This window comes from Rhinolophus hipposideros (genome assembly GCF_964194185.1).
Source record: "Rhinolophus hipposideros genome assembly, chromosome: 18".
In the NCBI taxonomy this organism is placed as follows: domain Eukaryota; kingdom Metazoa; phylum Chordata; class Mammalia; order Chiroptera; family Rhinolophidae; genus Rhinolophus; species Rhinolophus hipposideros.
Window position 1 is genome coordinate 10533955 of NC_138064.1, and position 19701 is coordinate 10553655.

Genomic DNA, 19701 nt, shown 5'->3' on the forward strand with positions numbered 1-19701 from the left:
GGTCACCCTTCCTCAGTGTGCTCAGTCATGTCACAATTTTGTGTCATCTTCTGGTCCCGTGCCTGTCTTTTATTCAATGATGAGCTCCTTGAATGTGAGCTGGGAGAGGCAGCTGTAGAGTAATGATTAATTGCCAGAGCTCTAGAGCAGGGCTGTCTGTGTCCAAACTCTGGCTCCATCACTTATGATCTAAGTCACCCTGAGCAAGTTACTACGTGACTCAATTTACTTCTTCTGTAGAACTGGGATAATAGTAGGACATTTCTTATAGAGTGCAAGGACTAAATAATTTCATATACACAAAAGTACCTAGAACAATCACCTGCCCTTAGTTAGCATTCAGTGAATTCAGCTATTATTAGTATTTATTTTGTCTTCAGTTGTCATCATGTTGTCTGGCACATGTCATATGGTACATATTTAACACATTCAATATGTATATGAAATTATATGAATAAAAGCACAAATGGAGGTAGAGAAGGGAGTGATCCTTGTAGGCTGGAGTAAGGGGATTTGAACAACTGATGGGTTTGCAATAAGGTTTGAAGGGTTGGTACAGTGTGGATAGATGGCGGAGGTGAATGGTTGCTTCAGCAGGCATTTGTAGAAAGAACCTTGCCTCCACATGTTAGGCCATTGGTAAACATAGAAACTGAATGTGAAAAATAATTAGCATGAAGCTGATTTCATCTCAAGTTAGTAGCAGACCTGCTATCAAAATTCCATTTCTTTCCTCCCCAGTGTCTGCTGAAGTGTTACTAAGTGTTTTACTTTAGGAATAGAATAAATTTTAATTATTGAACAAAGCACTGGAAGAGAAAGCAAGAAGGAATGGTCTGTAATTCTGGAGTAGCAATTTTATGCATTCTGGAGAAACTCACAGAATATGGCAGCATTTCCATAGCCATCCAAAAGTAATCTGATGATGATTTAAAGATTGTGACCCCTTGATTCTTTCCCCTCCCACATCCATTGTCACTTTGCCTATTGTGAGTTCTTGTTCCTTTTGGAACTCACCTGTGGCAAATCAAAGACAAGCTAATCATGCCATGCCCTGTGATTGTGCTAAAAGAAAGACTGCTTCACAAAAGAAAGGAGGGTATTAATTTGTCTTTTTTTAGGACCTGCACAGTGATTGAGGTTGACACTATTCTCTTTGAGGTTTTTATTCTTTTGTCATTGAGCAATTGTTCTTCACTTGATAGGAGTAGATCAGAGCAAGAGATGAGGCCTGATGATGTATAAGGGGGTGAGGACTGCTGTGAAATTTATCGGTAGTCCTCCCCCCTACTGCAAAATTCAGAACCTCTGGGGCCAGAGAGGTCTGAGTCTGAATCAGGACTCCACTACTTTGTTGTGGGTGACCTAGGGCCCTGGACACGTCTTTCAGTTTAAGCCTTACTCTCCTCTTCTGTAAACAGGGATTGTGACACCTACCTGGCAAGTGGTGTAGGTCTCAGTGAGATGCAGCTCTGTGGTGACATTATGTGGCAGAGCTCTAGAGGCTTACTAGATGCCTAAAAGATACTTCCTCCGTTGCTCTCGCTTTTCAAAGTTTCTTTCTTCCAGAAAGTGCTATATGTGCTATATGAGTGGTGGGATTTTCCTTAAATTGACATGAATATGTGAACATTAACATCCAGATGAAACCTTTGTTTTATGAATGTGTGTAGGAGTATGAATGCAGGAGGGTGTGTGTGAGTTCCTGGAGGGGCATGCAGGTACAAGTGTGACAATATTCCTAGGACAATTCCTTGCATGCTGCCTTCACCTTCACCTTTCTCTTCTCTTCCATCAAGAGAGCAAATCCATTAACCAAGAGGAATAGACAAAAGTAGCAGGCTGGTCTGAAAAGGCACTGGCCAAGAAAAACCCATTCTATTCTTACAAAATCTTTGATACTTGTGACAGACTTGATACGTGAAAATCAAAATACACAAAATTCACAAGCAGTTCTCATTCTAAAACTATACTATATGTTGAGTGGTCTCAGTGAAACCCAGACTTTTGTGGTCTTTACAAAATGTTACTACAAAGAAAGGTTTAGTGAGTCAGTAATCTTTCCATTAGTAGGTTGAAGAGTCACTGTTTGGCAAATTAGTGTTCATTGAATTGGCCTAAAATCACCTTGACTACCCCCTCCCCAACTTGGTGGGTTGTGGGCAAGGAAGCTTTGCTCTGTGTCCAAGGCCATGGCATTGTGGGGGGGTCTTTTATCCACCTGTTTCATTTTACATTTTGGGATAACAAAATGTATAATTTTGTTTTATTTCTCTATGCTCAGGAGGCATAAAAGGTACACAAAACTGAGAGAAAATACGTTTAGTCATCATAAAGCAGGTGCAATTAAACACCATCTTAACAAAAATTTCTGTAGGACTATTTTCACTTCAGAATGGACTGAACTTTTCAGCTTTCACACCTAGAGAAGGGTGGCTGTGCACAGGACCTGTTGAGGACCCATACTCAATTCCTGACTCTGCCACTGACGAGCCCCCGGTGTTGGGCATATTACCTGACCTAAGTTTGTTTTCCCACTTTTAAAATGGGAGTCATTATAAATACTCACAGAATTGTGACAAATGAGATCCAATAGCAGAATGTGGCCTGCTTTTCTATACTGCCTCCTTTGGACCAGGAATGTTTGCCTTGTGGGAATCATTCCAGGGGTCTGGAGGAAGCCTTGTCCACTTTCCCAGCTGGTCCCTTTTGCAGTGATAGTTTGGCCATTGCCCAGATGACGCAGTCCCTTCATGTGCTGGCCGGAGAGATAGGAGTCAACAGCACCCAAGGGGACAGATGCCATCACCCGGAGAGAGAGAAAAGGGCGAACTCTTAGGAACACCAATGTTTACCGGGCAGGGGGAGGGCAGAGGCCAGCCAGGAGCAAGCTGGGCACGGGAGTGCAGCTCGAGCCAAAGTCAAAATTCAAGACAGAGGGACTAGTCAAGTGCATCAGACACCCGAAAGGGGTCACCGAGGACGTGCTCCTCCCGTGATTTTCTGGTGTCTGACCGGCCAAATTTCTTTTCTTTGCCGGTAGAGGCGGGAGCCAGGAGCACAGAGGCTGCAGAGGAGCGGCACAGCCCCAGGGAAACCGTGGAGGAACTGGAGGGCGCAGGAGAGCAAGGTAAGCCCCATGCATGCAACGGACGTGGTTCGAAATCTTCCAAAAGCTTTGCTTTCCTCTGCTCTTACAACAGCCTAGGGAAGCGCACGCAAGCACTGTCAGTTCCATTGAAGTGATGGAAAAACCATGCCTGGGAGAGCTAATGCTTTTTCAAGCCATCATGGAGCCGGGATTTGCATCTAGCAGCCAGGAGCCCTTCGCCCTGGACCCGCCGTGTCTTTCCGGAGTTTCCTAAGCGTTTCCAGTTTCAGAGCAGCAGCGTGGTGCTGCTTTGTGCACGTATCTCGGCCACAGGAAATGCCTCGCTGCAAGACTTCTCGCTATCTCTTTTTGTGGGAAAAAAATTCCAGGCAAATGTAGTCCATCCTAACGTCCTCATGACTAATGATTTCATGATTTCTCTTCCTTACTGCCCTTCACCCTGATCACTTGCGCCATGGAAGTGGGGGGCCCAAGCAGGTGTGAGGCGTCCTGCCAGCACACCAGCGCCCCCAGCGCTGCTGGCGGGAAGTGCAGCTGGGTGGACAGCACACCAGCGCCCCCAGCGCTGCTGGCGGGAAGTGCAGCTGGGTGGACAGCACACCAGCGCCCCCAGCGCTGCTGGCGGGAAGTGCAGCTGGGTGGACAGAGCCCTGGGGACGGGAGTGGGGGAGCAAGAGCCTGTGAGGTTCTTTTCCAAGTGAGGTTCCTGCTGATGTGGGTTGTGGCATTTTGCGGGGAATGTTGGACAGAGGGGCCCCGTGAGCCTTTGGAGTGTGGAGGGTTTTTTTTCTTATCGCACTCTGGAGAAGCTTCTGTTTGGATTCTAAATATTCCCAGGTTGACCCTAGGTGTCCTGTGATCTGCCACAGAGTCTCCTATTGCCATTTCTCTCCTTGTTTATGTGAGAGGAGCATTGGTGTCATTACAGCTTTAAAGGAACTTTCTTCTAAGAGTTCAGGGTTTTTAAACAACTTTATAAAGTGTTGTAACGCATTGGGAATAACATGGGCAGTCAGAAGTTCTGGTGTCAGAACCTCGCTACCTAGTTGTTGGGGCGATCTGTTCCCCTCTCTGACCCTGTCCTTTTACCTATGGCTTCTCACCCTTCACAGGTCACTATGTCAAAAGTCACTGAAACGCATAGGTGGGGAAACAGTAACAATGACAATTATACCGCAGCTGCTATCTATTGAGTGGTGACTACATGCCAGACGCTGCTTTAAGCACTGGTCATGTATTAAGTCATTTAGTCCTCAGTTTCCACATGAGGAAACTGAGGCAGAGCCCAAGGTCATACCACCAATAAGAGCAGTGCCAGGATTTGACCTTGGCTGCAATTAACATGAGGGTGGGTAGGATGAAAATGATGTGAGTCTGGTTAGAGTGAAAATGACACTAGTAATGTAAGAAAGAAAAAAAAAACCCTGTCACTTTTGCCTATGTCTTTTAATCACTTATCTCAAAAAAGGGACTAGTGTTAATGTTATCTCCTGCAGGAAATTGTGGGCCAGACTCATGCGCCGCCCCCCACCTCTTGAACATCCCCTTGCTTTAGCACCATGTTAGATGATCATCTGTTCCCTTGTGAGTTGACCCATCTAGACTGTGAGCTGCCTGAAGGCAGGGACAATGACCCAGAGCCTGGCCCTAGCAGATGATGTGGAGCTTGGATGTCGGGCCTCTGGCTTCTCTTGGCATTTTCTCCTCCTCCTCTCTCCCCTCGCACTCCTTCGAGGCAACTGGATCTCTTCCGGTCTTCCCAGGAGAGTCCCTGTTGAGAAGATTTGACGCTCCATCTGAGTATCAGGGAAGCAGGTCTGTAGTCCTTTAAGGGGCTGCTGATTTTGGGGTGAGTCATCGTCACGATGCTTGGGGTTTCCTTGTTTCCCTTTGTGTAACACGAAGCTGAAGGTGGTCAGTGCTGGGGGCCTGTGCCAGCGCTGTGGATGGGAACCAAGCTCACCTAAGATCTTTGTTGAAGAGAGGTTTGGGGCTCCCTCCCCCAGGCACGGAAACCTCAAGGGCAGCTCAAGGGCAGTAAACTGCAGGGACACCGTTTTTGTATTCCAGGTGCGGGGATGGGAAAGGAATGGGGTTTACCCTGTGGGCTCTAACGAGCACCTGTCTCCCCACTGCTTACTGATGTCTTTGGACTTGATTTAAATAGGAAGAGGTAAAAACAGAAAGTGGGTAGAAGGGCCATCAGATGCGAGTGTCTGGAACTTGACACCCTTTCAGAAGAGAGGCAGCCTCGCATGGTGGATGGAGGTCCAGAGAGGAGTCAGGTGGTCACCCGTTAGATCTCACAGTCACCTTGCTGGCTATAGCTGGCCTCTGTTTCTTCATGTGTGAATGGGCATTGCTGTGAAGGCTAAAGGCAATTCTGTAGGTGAAAGGGTCTGCACCATAGTGGGGACCTTGACAAACATGAATTGAAAATTAAGAAAACTACCAGGAGGACCCACTGATTTTCTCTTAGTACTTTCAATTTAGTTGCTGAATTAACACCTCATTTTTACCCTTTTCCACTTCTTATTATTTCCGATGTGTGGTCTTGCATTTCTAGTTCAGTTTTCCTTGTGATTTGCTTCAGTTGTCACACATTTTGAGTCGATCCCGTAAGTGTTTGCTGAGTGCAGGTTACATGTCAAAAAAGCAAAAAGGATGATGCTTTGTGGTTTGAAGGATAATTTCAACAGCAGAAGGAGAATTAATTAACCTAAGAGGCAACTCATGTGAAAAGAGGAAACCAAATCACCTCCATGCTCCCAAATGGCCTTTTAAAAAAACTCAGTTGCCAAATGTATGTGCAAAAATTATCACAACGAAAAAACTACCTTTTGGTAACTTAAATACCTGACAAAAGCATCTCAGCATTAAATCATTAATACTCCCACCTGCTGCCAACTATAACTGCTTCCCTTTGTCATGATAATACAGACTGTCTGATTCTCTGGTAGAGTTTTTGGGCAGCAGTGTAATCAACATCTGGAGAAATTTGCTTGTGATTCTGAGATTTCAGTCATCTTGTCATTGTAGAGACTCCCTGCTTTCCCCACCCATGGAGATTTTTGTAACTCATGACTGTAATTTAGAATTCCAACCACACACGTCTGTCATCTATTCCTTGTATGGTGAACACGGCTAATGTTTTATCAAGTACCAAGAGATAAGGTGTCACATTACTGGTGATATGGTAGCAGGACTTTTCCATTAGGTCCTGGTTTGATGGAGGGATAAAACCCTTTCTGAAAGGAGGGCCAGGAGTTTTTAGGTGATGGATATGAGTTCTTCTTTCCTTGGTCAGTGGTAAAGATGGCCCGTGTGACCTTGACTCCTGGAGGATCCTTAGAGCACATTCCTGACTTAGAAGGCTGACATCTTAGTTTCCATATTTCTTTTTAAAGCTCCTGTCAGCAGCTGAATATTCATGTATTCATTCAACAACCACCTGCTTAGTGCCAGGCATTGTTCTAGGCATTTAGAATCCATGAGTGAACAGATGAGATGTAGCCTTCATGAAGCTTACCGTCTAGGGAATGAGTCCTTGATCTAGCTCAGGATAATTTAGTTTAATGTCTATTTAAAATTATAAAATGTTTTAAACATGAAAAAGTACAGGAAGTCCTTTAAATACCCATGTCTGTGTTGACAACTGACTTTGAAAATATTCATCTTCATTTTTTAAAAATCATGGGCCTGGTAGAAAATTTGGAGAACACATAAAAGAAGAAATGAAATTCCACCTATGTTCTTGGGTGGGGGGCCACTGGGGGGGCAGCCGGTTTTTGTCTACAGGAACTAGGGTAAGCCTGACTCGCTGGCCCCAGGAAACCAAGTTATTCTAATCCAGCACCTCCATGCGATCACTATTATCATGTTGTGTTTCCTTCCTGTCTTTCTGAAGTGCATTTTTGACATAATCACGACCGTATTGTATCCTACTTTGTAGTTTTTCTGAAATATCGTTGATCTTTATTCTCACTGTGTTCTGTGACATTTTCTCCAAAACACCGTGTCCTTATCATGAGTATCAATCACCAGCAGAGGCCACAGGCAGGACAGAAAAGTGGTGTGTGTGTGGCGTGTGTGTAGCCAGCTGTGTGTATCTGTGTGGGTGACTGTTTGCTGGTGATAGGACCATGTCTGCCCTCTTTGAGGTGAGTTGCTAAGCTGGAAGGGGGTCCTGGGTGAATTTAACTTCTTGTGAACAAAAGGTGGAGGAAAATCTGTCTGCTATAAATCATTTCGCTGAGTAGTTGGAACCACTCTGGTGTCAAAAATTCCCTTTGGGGCTGCCTGTCTGTTCTCGTTGTTTCCAGCGTTCTTGGTGCCCTTGATAATTGTGTTGCCAAGGTTGCCACTGAGAGGAATTACTTTCTCCAGGGGTTTCAGATCCACAGTAAGAAAATCTAACTCCATAATTCTATTCTGTGTTTTTGGAGGGCTTGAAGTGAGGTGCATGTGTAAAATACTTAGCACAGAGCCTGGCACATGGTGGCTTGACCCATGTTAGACCCCTGAGACACCACGCTCCCTTCCCCACGTCCAAGTGCAGGTGTGGGCTGACTCTACCTGTAATGAATTACCCATCTGGGACCTATTGCTGTGCATGTTGTTACCTTGGATGCTCCATATTTATTCGAATCCCCTGTTCCCCAGGTCCCAGTCAAGCCTCTTTGATGTGGCAAATTTGGTGGCTTCCTAATGATTATTCATTGACTTTCTCTCTGCTATTCTTCTTGCCTCTTCACATACTGGCATTTTTGTATTTCTATATATTGATGTTTAATAGTGGCAGAAAGAAAAAAAAATCACATGTCAGAAGATGATGCAATTTTCAATGACTAAGTGAGTTATCCTTTTGGCTTGCTTCCTAAATCCAGAGCTGTAACGTACTATTAAAATTGATTATACCCTTAACCTTCTGTCTGTGATAACGCCAACAACAGACCATATGAAAAAGAGGTGTTCTTTCTGGGGTAAAGCTTTAGTTTATATCATGGTGGTGGGCCTGGAGTTAAGATGGAAAGGCTCTAACTCTGATTGGAGCAGATTGTTTCCTCAGCCCTCACACAAGTGTAAACTGTGTCTGCATCCAGTGAACTGGAGGTCAAATTTGGTCAAAACAGTGGAGAGGATAGGGTTTCAAAGGATCCATGTTTACCAAACTCTCTTTTCTTTCCTAATTTCATTTCCCAGACCCCTCTTTCAGTTGGGTGGGGGCCATCTGACTAATTTCTGGCTGATGTAATGTGGGGAGGAAGGATATGTGTTTGTTCCAGACCTGGTCCCTAAAATCCTTCTTCATGGTCCTCTGCCATTTTTTTTTTTTTGGTCTTCCTTTATGTACCAGCTAGATGTGCACAGCATCCAGTGGAAGATGCTGGGACCTAAGGGTGGGTGGAGCCACTAGTTGGAAAGAGCCTGGGTCACTGAATAACTCTACAGAACAAAACCCAACGCCCAATTTATATTGGGCTTTGTAATGAGCAAGAAATATACCTTTATTGTCCTGTCAGGCTACTGAGACTTTGGATATTTGTTACAGAGGTTAGCTATGCAAACTAAGAAGGATTGGACACACAGTAGGTGTTCAATAAATATTAGTGTTTTTTTTTTTTTTCTTCCTGTTGGTTCTCAGGAAACACAGAATGCTAGAATCCTTTGAAGGGATTCTGAATTAAGAAGAGTTGATAGAGTATGTCTAAGTGAAGCCCTTGAGAGAAAGTCAGGAATCAAGCAGGGTAGCCAAATACATCGCCAATGGCACATGGTGGGGTTTGCAACAGAAGACACGGCCTCAAGTCAGGAGCCAGATAGAACCATCATGACGTATGGGTATGCCCATAGACTCCAGATTCTTTCTTGTTTTTCCCCCCCTTCTTCCGCCTCCCCACCCCCTCCACTCTGGCTCAAGCCATTGTTTCTCAGTAGATTCTTTCTTAAACCTTATTAGTCAGCATTCTGCAAAGAAACAGAACCAACAGGATCTATCTATCATCTATCTACCTACTTACCTACCTACCTACCTGCCTACCTATCTCTCTAGAGAAAGATTAATTGATTTTAAGGGATTGGCTCATGTGACTGTAGAGGCTCGGTGAGTCCAAAATCAGCAGGGTGGGCTGGCAAGCTGGAGACCCTGGGAAGAGTAGCAGTTCGAGTCCAAAGCCTGTCTGTTGGTCGAATTCCTTCTTGCTTGGGGGACGTTAGTCTTTTTTTCTATTCAGACCTTCAACTGATTGGATGAGTCTCACCCACATTATGAGGGTAATCAGCTTTCCTTTAAGTCCACCAATTTAATGTTAATCTCATTCAAAAAAATCTTCACAGAAACGTCTAGAATAGTGATTGACCCCATAGCTGGGTACTGTGACATGGCCAAATGGACACATAAACTAGCCATCGCGTTCTCCATGCCCCTCGTGGGTGCTCTCTGATTACATCAATGTAGCAGATTCTGTCAAGGTCTTGTTCCTATGCCACGCTCTCACCACTCCCAACTGCTGCATTGGCATTTCTTTGCCTGAGAGCTTCATCTGGCCACCAGATCTTGCTCTGCTGCCATCTGAGCAGGCCAGAAATACCAGGGAATTGGTGCCTTCCAGGAGCAACCCTGAACCAATGACTGATAAGAATGTCCCTGCCCCTTCTCTGCTGGGGTTGATAATTGTAGCACGTGCTTTACGCTGGACCCTGATGTTCGCAGAGGGTGACGCTGCAGTGGTCTGCAGTGCGAGCTTGTCTTCATTGCCGCTTTCCCTTCCCGGCTAACTTCCCCACTCCCTTCCTGACAGTTCTCACCTCCTGTAAAAGCATTTCATGCTTCCCACTCCCCATAGGAGAAAGTCCAAACTCCCCAGCATGAAAACTGAGATGCTTCATGGTCTGACTTGAACTTACCTCTCCAAGTATATCCTGTGCTCCCCTGGACCACTCCCGGGGTCCCCCAAGATTCTGTAGGGCCTTCAGAGCCAAGGTAAGGAGTTTTCACTGCATTCTAAGAGTTTATTCTCTTAGTGATTTCTAAGAGATTTTAGTTCTGAGAATTTTTCTCGAGCGATGGGTTTAGGCAGAAGGGTTTTAGGCAGAGGAAGGACATAGCTAAATTTGTACTTAAAAAGGTCACTTTGGTTGAATGACTATGTTGTATACCTGAAACTGATGTAATATTATATGTCAACTATAATTAAAAATAAATGAAAATAAAGGTCACTCTGGCTGCTGGGTAGACGGTGGCTTGGAGCAAGATTACGGCAGTTTGGGGAGTTAGGAGGTTGTGGTGATCGTTCACGGGAGAGACGGTGTGGCCTGAACTGACGGAAGGGCGGTGGATAGATGCCAGATATTTTGGTAGTGGCTGTGCCAGGATTTGGTGACTGTTTAGATGAGAGAGACAGAGGGGACAGTGTGACTTGTAGGTTCTGATCTGATGGTGGAGTATTTGAGGACCATTTCCAGACATGGGACAATTGGAGGTTAGGAGTAAGACCTTGATGATATTCTGGAAGTGCTATGGCTAGGAATCCGAAAATGCCTGAGCATGAGGGGCTGTGTGCGGGCAAAACTCGGCCCATGGTCCACTCGCCACGTTCTGTGTGTGTCCTGGCACGGGCTGCTTCTCCCCAGAGGAGGGCACCCTTTTCTCATCCTCACAGAGGTACCATGTGGCCGTTCCCAGCAGAGAGCCTCACCCTAGTGAGCTGGGCCCAAGGAACCCCTAATCAATCAGAGAAGAAATTCTTCTGTAGGGATAGCCGGAAAGAGGGCGGAAATGGTGGCGCGGCCTGCGAAGTAGCGGGAAAGTGGAAGCATTACCCGCTGTCCTCCGATACCCCAAGGAACTGTGGAGCTGGAATACGAAGACAAAGAGTTCAGTTTGGGATGAGACAAGGTTAGGTGGATGTAAGAGCTTCTGAAGAGAATGCTCAGGAGAGTGACCTGGGCTGAAAGTAGACATTTGAGAGTCACAAACAGGGCTATTCAGAGCTCAGGGCGGAGGGAATGGAGTGAGAAGGTCAGAGGTTCCCAGATAAGAGGTTCTCTGGTGAATACAACAGGAAAGGACCTGGCTGAGAAAGCAAGAAGGAAAACCAGGAGCAAGTTGTCTGGTGTGGTCCACAGAGTTCGATGCTGCTGAGAGGCCTAGAAGATGAGAACCGCCACACATCTACTAAATGTGATGCTAAAGGGCAGAAGTGTTGTGGAATGGGGACGGGGATAGAGGCTGGTGGGTGGGAGAGCGTTTCCTGAGCGTGCTCTCTGAGCCAGGCCCTGTTACAGCCCCGACTCCAGCTCGCAGGAAGCATGTGAGCGTCCGCAGCTCAGCTGAGTGATGGAGCCCTAAAACCTCTGGCTCCATTGCTCACAGGATGATGGATGGCATAGAACCAGGGATAAGTGAGCTCGGAGCGTTGTTCCTCCTGCCTCTGGATGTGGGTTACCTCAAGTACTCTATTTAGAAAACAAGCAGTGATGATGATGATATTATTAAAAATAGTATTTATTGAGAATTTACAATGGGTCATGTTTAGGGTAAGTTTTTAACATAAATAATCTCATTATAACTCACATATTCCCTATGAGATAGGCATGACATCTCCATTGTACAGAAGAAAAAACTGAGGCTCAGAGAGGTTAAGCAACTTGCCCAATATCACACAGTTATCAAGTAGAGGAGTTTTTCTTTGTTTTTATTAATTTTTAAATATTGCTAACCTATTTATTCTGGAGCTGTGTTTTGAAGTGGCTCCAAAGCTCAACATAGAGGAAGACAGAGCGGAATGGAGAACAGGAATGACTGAGAGTGACTGTCCTGCCCCAGTCACCGCCTGGCCAGCATTGCATGTGACTTCTGTATTTACCCTTTAATTCATCAAATGTTTTAGCGAGGGCCTACTTTGTGCCAGGCACTGTACTGGGGTTGGGATGGAAGACCCATCTGTCTACTAGCAGTTCATAGCCTTGTGGGGTGATCGGAGTGCAAACAAGCAGTATGAGTGCAGCGTGACGGTTCTAGGATGGAGACGCAAAATGAGGTCCAGGGGCGACTTAAAGTGGAGCGAGTCCCTCCCTCTAGGAAGGGCAGGCAGGCGGGCAGGCAGTGCTTTCCAGAGGACCTGGGACACCAGTGGAGATGATGGATGATGAAGGATGATGAAGAGGTTCCTGGGCAAAACAGACGGGCTGCAGGGAAGAAGATTCCAGGTTTTGATTGGATTATGAAAAGGAAATTCAAGCAGTCATTTTGCTCTCCCATACCCCACCTCACTGCAGCGTCACTAATTTTCAAAATCTCATAACTGCAAAGGCTATTGGAAAATTCTCCCCAAATTCTTAGTGCAAAAAAGAAAGTTAGCTTATTCTAATTTGCCCCCTGATGTTATGGGGAAGGCCTCAATCTGGGACTACCTCAGCGAATGTTTTTTGAGACACCGGAGGCAGGTACTGAAAAATAATTATGTTCACAGATGCACTACTAACGTGTAAACTTAGGAAAAAGTTCATGAATAGGTAGGAGGCCATCCCTGTCACAAAGAAAAGTTGCCTCCATGTGCAAGTTGGATTCTGTAACCTCCGTCTGGGCCTCCAGGCACCTTTCTCAGACCCTCAAGTATGTAGACACTTTGCTTTTTATTCTCCCTGTTTATTTAGATGGTCTCTGCCATCCCTGGGCCTAATTATTCGAGAAACAAAGAATGGGGTCTAAGGAAGCAATAAGGCAGAAGGAAAATGAAACGGAGAAGAGTGTTAGTGACAGCTGAAGAGGAATTGCATCCATAGACAGACTTCCTGAGGCTGCTCTCTCATTCGGACCCCTGGTTCCACAGATTGGTCTGGAACCTACTCTTATAAATTCCCCTAAGGCAGGGACTGTTTCTTGGTTAGCATACTGCCTAACACACAGTTGGCACTCAGTAATGTCAGTTTAATTTCTCCTTTCTCGGTTCATTTCTTCCTCCTCTCTGTCCCTCCTTGAAGGGATTGTGTTTGATGGATGAGTTAAGACTTTGGCTGCAAGCAACAGAAACTCCCTTGTCAGATCACTTACAAGAAGGGAATATAGTATACGGTACTAGGGCGTCTCATGGAATTTGGGATGAGTTGATTTTCAGATCCTGGCTAGAACTGGGCCTGGAATGTACTGGAACTTTCTCTTCACCTCTCACAGTTCCTATTCCCAGCAAAGATACTCGTCAGTTCCATTTGATCCTATTAATTGCAGCTAGGGGAGCAGAGCTGCAGTTGAGACACTTCACTTCCTGCAGCCATTTCTGTGCTGCTGTGAACGCGAGGGGGCCCTTCCCAGAATTTGAAGTGGTTGTCAGACAGCCCAGTGGGTGTCCTTGAGGGGTACAAATAATGCTCTTATTGGGGCAACTTGGGTTTATTATTCTTGGACCACTGGCTGTTGGGAAAATATCAAATGGTAGTCGGTTTCCTACCTGAGGATGGTTGACATGCGTTAACAAAATGCTGAGGAGCTGTCTGTCTTCTCTTTGGTATGACAAGTAAAAGTTATTTTCCTAGAAAACTGCCTTTCGATAACATATGCTACATATAGTGTCTCGTCTTTTCCTAGATGTTTGAAAACTAATGAGCAACACGTTCTTACTCCTGACACCGTTCGCCTTCTGGAGAAACAGGTAGCGGCGTCTGATAGTGGGGGTATCAAAGGAGGTGATATGAGCCCTGAGTCAGAGGAGGCTCCTGCCAGATGTTGATTTTTCTACATCTATTTGTTTTATTTTGAAGGACCTTCTTTGGTCCATGAGCTATAAACTAATTTAGCAACTGAGTTCTGTTCCTACTCTGCTTTCTTGGGATGAAGCCAGAGTCATGCATTCCATCTTGGGAGAAATTAATCTCCATCTAATTAATCTTGGCTAATGACTGGATCAAACTATTAATATGTATATAGTTTCCTTCCTTCCTTCCTTCCTTCCTTCCTTCCTTCCTTCCTTCCTTCCTTCCTTCCTTCCTTCCTTCCTTCCTTCCTTCCTTCTTCAAACATTTGTTGCTGGGCCTTCCTTGTTAGAATTCTTCCAGTAGTTCAAAAAAAGATCAATTCCTTCCAAACTTATTTTAAAGTAAATATAATAAAACTAGAAATTTACTATAACCTAGAAGTCAATAAACATTTACTGGAAAGGGTCAGATAGTAAATATTTTTGGTTTTTCAGGCCACACAGACTCAACTCCTCTCTTTGGTTTAGAAGCAGCCACAGACAATATGTAAATAAATGAGCATATTCCCATAAAATGTTTGATGTGGACACTGAAGTTCGAATTTCATATAGTTTGAATGTGTCACCAGACATGTTCTTTTGAATTTTTTTCAATCACTTAAAAATGTAAAACCCATTTTGAGCTCAAAGACTCTACAGAAACAGGTGATAGGCTGGACTTGACCTGCGGGCATTTTGCTGCTGATCCCAGCTCTAATGACGAGAACATAGCATCCACGCATGTGCTTGCCTGTCTTGGTTTAGTTTTCTTACTTCACAGGCATTCTTGGAGGAGCATTTCTGAGAGAGCAAGCAAAAGCAGTGCTTCTTTTGATCTTGGTCTTGCACTTGTTCTTTCTTGGCTTATGTAATATTAGCATTCAACTTCACTTGGTTTGGTGTAAGACTTTGCACTTGAAGCGTACATTTAGTGGTTCTGTAGGTGTGCAGTCTGTTAAACCAGGGAGGGAGATAATGATTCTGGGGAGAAACAGTTTAAAAACAGTTCTAATTGTTCAGGCAAGTTATTTTTACCAGTCTTTAGGGGACAGATAAATGATCACATTGTTATTATTTTTACAGATTATATTTCAAAAAGCTTTTCTGCTAAGAGCGATTCAATTCCAAGTTTTAATTTCACTCACTCAAGAAAAAATTTCCATTGCATGAGGATTTTTTTTTTTCTTGATAATTTACTATCGTAGACTAAAACTGAGGGTTTTCAGCCTTCTCATTCCAGGGCTTACAGTGACACAAAAGAACTCAGGAGCTTCTGCTAAAGATTTGGGAAAGTGGGAGCAACACAGGGAAATGGCAACTATAAGAAACTTTTGGTGGTTACTGTATTAAAAATATACAATATGATATTTAATATATTACGATATATGTAAAATTTTACATGTAACATATTCTTATAAAATTAATGGTGACAACAATAACTGAAATATACTATAGTCACAGAGCAGAATTTTCCACCGTGTCTACATGATGAAATTGGGAGTCGCCTGGTGATTATGATAACTGAAAGCTCTCTACATGTCTACGTTTCACTCATTGCCTCTCATTTCATCCTCATTGTAAAACGAGGAAAGCAAGACTCAGGGACATCTAGCATCTTGCTCAAGGTCATATAGCTGGTAAGCGGTGGGGCAGATTTCAGACCCAGGTCTGTCTGTCCATAGATCCCTTTTCAAGCTTTCAGTTTGTAACCAGTTCCAGTCTCAAGGATCACCTCAGGGTGTGAGCACCCCCGGGCTCCCAAGCTGAGATGGGCCGTGAGGCCCGTGGCACCCACTGCCTTTTGGATCAATTGATCTTGCCATTGACCTAAGCAAACCATCAATGTGAGTGTGGTTGTGGGTCTTCCCTGAGAGAATTTATAACTGAAGTTCCAACTATAGCTGACATGAAAAATACCCTTTTCGCTAAAAATATATGGTCAATTGAAGAAGATTCAATTCCTGAGACATTCATTAACCTGCGGGCCAGTGAGCTTGAGGGTTTTATGGGTCCCCTGAAATTGTATGTAGAATACTGCACATGTGCCTTTTTTGGGGGGAGGATTTCTAATTTTAGTCAGATTCCGAAGATGTGTGGACCCATCACTCAGTGTTTGCTCATTGTGTCAAATTCCATCACAACAAATGAGGTTAAATTCATTGTAGTTCCCCCAGTAGGCTGAGCATAGATAGCATGTCATTCCACATGTGACACTGGGCAGACCCCACCAAGGGTCTCATTTCTGGTTTCTTCAGGTGAGCACCACAACCCCTGATACAGAACAGGCCGACAGTAAATCCTTACTAATTGCTTGCTGGTTCACGGGAATGATTTTCCGGGAATGATTTCCCCTGTTTAAAGCTTGCCTAACTCAGTCATTTCAGGTACTGGCAGGACTAGTGGTTAAATTGGTGGTCATTAAATGAAACTCCCGCGTCCAAGCACTGCCACTTTCAAGCCGCAGGACCTTAGTCAAGCCTCTCTTGGCCTTAGTTTCCTCTTCTGTAGCAACAGAGTTAGCTGTGGGCAAACCTTGCCCACCTCCACAAATTCCAGGAGTCTCATATTTGGCAAAATCAGATTGGAAAGAGCTAGGACAAGCCATTTGGAATGGGCTAGGACTTGTAAATTGTAAATTGCACAGTTTAGAGTCTTTGTGTGAAAGCGCTTGGCCACAAATGTGGGTTACTTTGGTAATTATCTTCTGGCCAGGGGTTGTTGAGAAGTAATCTTGTTGGGGCTCCAGGCTAGTTCAGGGGACAGCTGCTGGGAGGAAGTGGGCGTGGCAACCCCCCCACCCCCCCCCCCCACACACTTCCTTGTTTGGAGTAAACTTTGGCAGCATCTGCCCGGCTCAGATGTTTGCTTTTCCATCTGTTGATGTGCTTGTTGGGAGCTCTCCTGCATGCCAGAGAAAACATCTAGAAGTACGACGCCAATTCTTAGCCATTCCCTTGGGTCCCCAAACCCCACTAGCCTCTAGAGGGGGGAAAGCGAAGCTGAGATAGAAAACAGACGTGCCTGTAGCTCGCTGGCTTCAGCGGTTCCCAGAGATTAGGGTGGAAACGACGAGGGATTTCGGCTCGCACTCGCCAGCCCCCCCCCCACGCCCCGTGCGCGGTGCCACCCTTTCTTAGCGCGTCTCGTCGCACCTGGAAGTTGGCATTGGAGATGGGGCAGTTGCGATGCTGGCTGAGTCCTCCGTGTGCCTAGCGCTTAGCTGACTTAGCGGTCCCCGTGCCTGCGGCTGGCGCGCTCCACTCGCAGCGAGGGCGGACCTGCGGGGACCTGCGGGGACCTGCGGGGACAGCGCGTGGCGCGGCCGGGAGTGGGGACCGAGCGGGGCTGCGCGCTCTGCCGCGGGGGTCCAGGGACGCGGGCGGCAGAGCCATGACGGAAGCCAGCAGCAGGAAAGAGGGCTTCAAAAAATGCCGGAGCGCCACTTTCAGCATCGATGGCTACAGCTTCACCATCGGTGAGAACTTTCCACTCCCTTCCTACCCTCGGTGTGACTTCTGCTTTGGGCAAACACCCTTTCCGGAGGCAGGGAAGGTCCTTTCCAAGCGAGGGCGGGGGGCGGTCAGGGTCGGGCTGAGCCGCCACGGGGGGCGGGGGGGGGTGTGTCCCGGAGCCACGACAGGGCCAGGAGTCGCGCGTGTGGCCGAGCGCTGCGCCCACGGTGCCCCTCGCGCTGCTCTCGCCTGGCAGCTGGAGCGAGCTCAGAGTCATGCCTCTCCTCACGGCTCCATGTCCTGGCTGGGATTTTAGTAACTTAAGTCAGAAGAGGAGGGATGGAGTCAGGGATGGAGGCAGCGGGGTGGAGAGATGGAGGGAGAAATGCCGAGCGAGGGAAGTCAGCGACAGAGAGGCGTGGGTAGAATAGACACGAAGACAGAGACCCTCAGACGGACCCTCAGAAAGACAGAATGACAGACATCCAGACACAGGCGTATCAAGGGAAACACCAAGACACCAGGTCAGAAATCCAGAGACAGAGACGCAAGACGGAGACCCGTAGAAATGAGGAATGACAGCCGTGCCAGCAGTGGTAGGAACGAGAGACACGCGGAGTGTGACAGCGGTCTGCTGTCCTCTGGGCTCCCAGTGTCTCCCTGTTTTCTTTCCTTCCCAAACCCTTTACCACGAGGGGAACCAGAGAGGGCTGGAGGGATCTTCACGGCTGTTGGAGGGAGCAGGACCCCCGGACTGACCTTTCAGAGGCAGAATTTAAGGTGACCAGCGCTTGATGCTTTTGCTATTGGTCCCACGCCGTGCACTGTTTTAAAACCACTGGTCCAGAGCTTGCTTCCTCACCTTCCCAGGAGGCGGGCAAAGCTGGGGAGGCTTCCTCTGTGGAATGTCAGAGTTTGGGGAGCAGTAGGGGAGAGCTAGGGGCCAACGAGTTGTTCTGGAACTTCTACTTCTGAGTGTGCTCAGGTCACCACACTGTGCCTTTAAGTCTGAACTTAACCCCAAAGCCCTTGAAAATGAGGGGCATGTTAATTTGCTTTTTGGTGGCACATCCTTGGAGGTGTAGCAGGAAATTGCTAGGGGTAAGAAGAGACCGCGGGAGATGTGCTTACCTCTGGACCTTTTGCTCCTTCTAATGAAGTGACCCAAGATTTCTGGGGCCTGGGCTGAACACCTAACTTCCAGAATTAAGTCTAAACACGCTAGCCTGCCTCCCAAGCCACTCCGTTTTTGTTCAGCTTCCCTTTCCTGCCTCAACTGTCACTTCAAACCTGGTTCTTCCACCCACTCATCATTGCTTGCCTTGCCCAAACACACCCTATCTCACCCCTCAGAGCCTTTGCTGGGCTGTTCTCACAGCCGGGAATGCCGTCCCCCCAGTTGTGCATTGAGAAATCTTGTCTGTCCGGGCGCTCACTTGCCATCTCCTCTGCCCTCCTTCCCCATCAGCAAGAACTTCTTCCCTTGCACTCCCCTTAGCCTCACAATCATCTGTAAGAGCTCACCCCTGCCTCGGATTATTTATTTTGGCACCTATCTCTTGCCTTCCTTGCACTACAAATTCCTACGGATGAGACTGTCCAATTCATCTTCCACTCTCTAACGGGGATGTTGGGCGTTGGAGAGTGTTTGTAGAAACGAATTAAAAGTTGCCAAGGTCAAAAGTGATTCATTAAAAGGCCATTGTCATGTTAATATTAATTTTGTTGAATCTGGTAAGAAAAATTCCAGAAGTGATTTTTAAGTTTTGCCTAGTAATGCTCTGTGAGATTTTATCTTCCAAAAAGCATGGCTTCTGAACCCCAGGTTTATGGTGTGGTCCTCCCCCTCCCAGCCCCTTCCCTCCTCCTGTTCCCATCCCCATGAGAAGCAAAGGTCTGGCAGATTGCTAAGGTGTCCTGGTCAAAGCCTCCTCCAAAGTGAGCTGGTCACCTCCAGGTGAGAGAGCTGCCCGTTCATTTCAGCTCAGGGCATTTATTCATTCACTCCTTTCCATCTGCCCTCCTTCTTCCCACCCTTCTTCGACAAATGTTTATTGAATTTTACTGTGTGAAAATGAAAAGATAGAATTAAAAGATATAATTTAGCACAATGCCTGCCACATGGCAAACATTCACTAAATGGTAATTGGTGTAATTATTCAAGGCACCAAGCTAATATCATGGGGAGTTTATGAAGATAAATCAGACTCAGACCTTATATTGAAAGAATTTGTACTTTTTGGGTGATGTGACATATTCATACATAACATTTTACCAAGTAGAAACTGGTAAGTGCCATATGAGACATTTTAGAAATTTTAGGCCAATACAGGTATTTTAGAAAACAGATAATCAAAAAGAAAGAATTTTATTACCCAATGCTACTTTAATATCATTAACATTTCCT

The 19701-nt window shown here is 46.0% G+C and overlaps 1 protein-coding gene across 8 annotated transcripts in view; it reads left to right on the plus strand.

The window, feature by feature from the left end:
* The window catches only part of PDE1C (phosphodiesterase 1C), a 516178-nt gene that overhangs the window by 64787 nt on the left and 431690 nt on the right, over nt 1-19701 (plus strand). For 4 of the 8 annotated variants that reach the window (XM_081080155.1, XM_081080153.1, XM_081080145.1 and 1 more), the window contains exon 1: nt 16824-17317. The exons of 1 other annotated variant lie outside the window; for it this stretch is intronic. In XM_081080155.1, the coding sequence (XP_080936281.1) occupies nt 17233-17317 (85 nt within the window). In that variant the 5' untranslated portion in view covers nt 16824-17232. Of the gene's footprint in view, nt 1-3043; nt 3131-16823; nt 17318-19701 lie in introns of those variants that run through there. 3 more of the 8 variants (XM_081080159.1, XM_081080148.1, XM_081080152.1) reach the window with 1 other exon arrangement.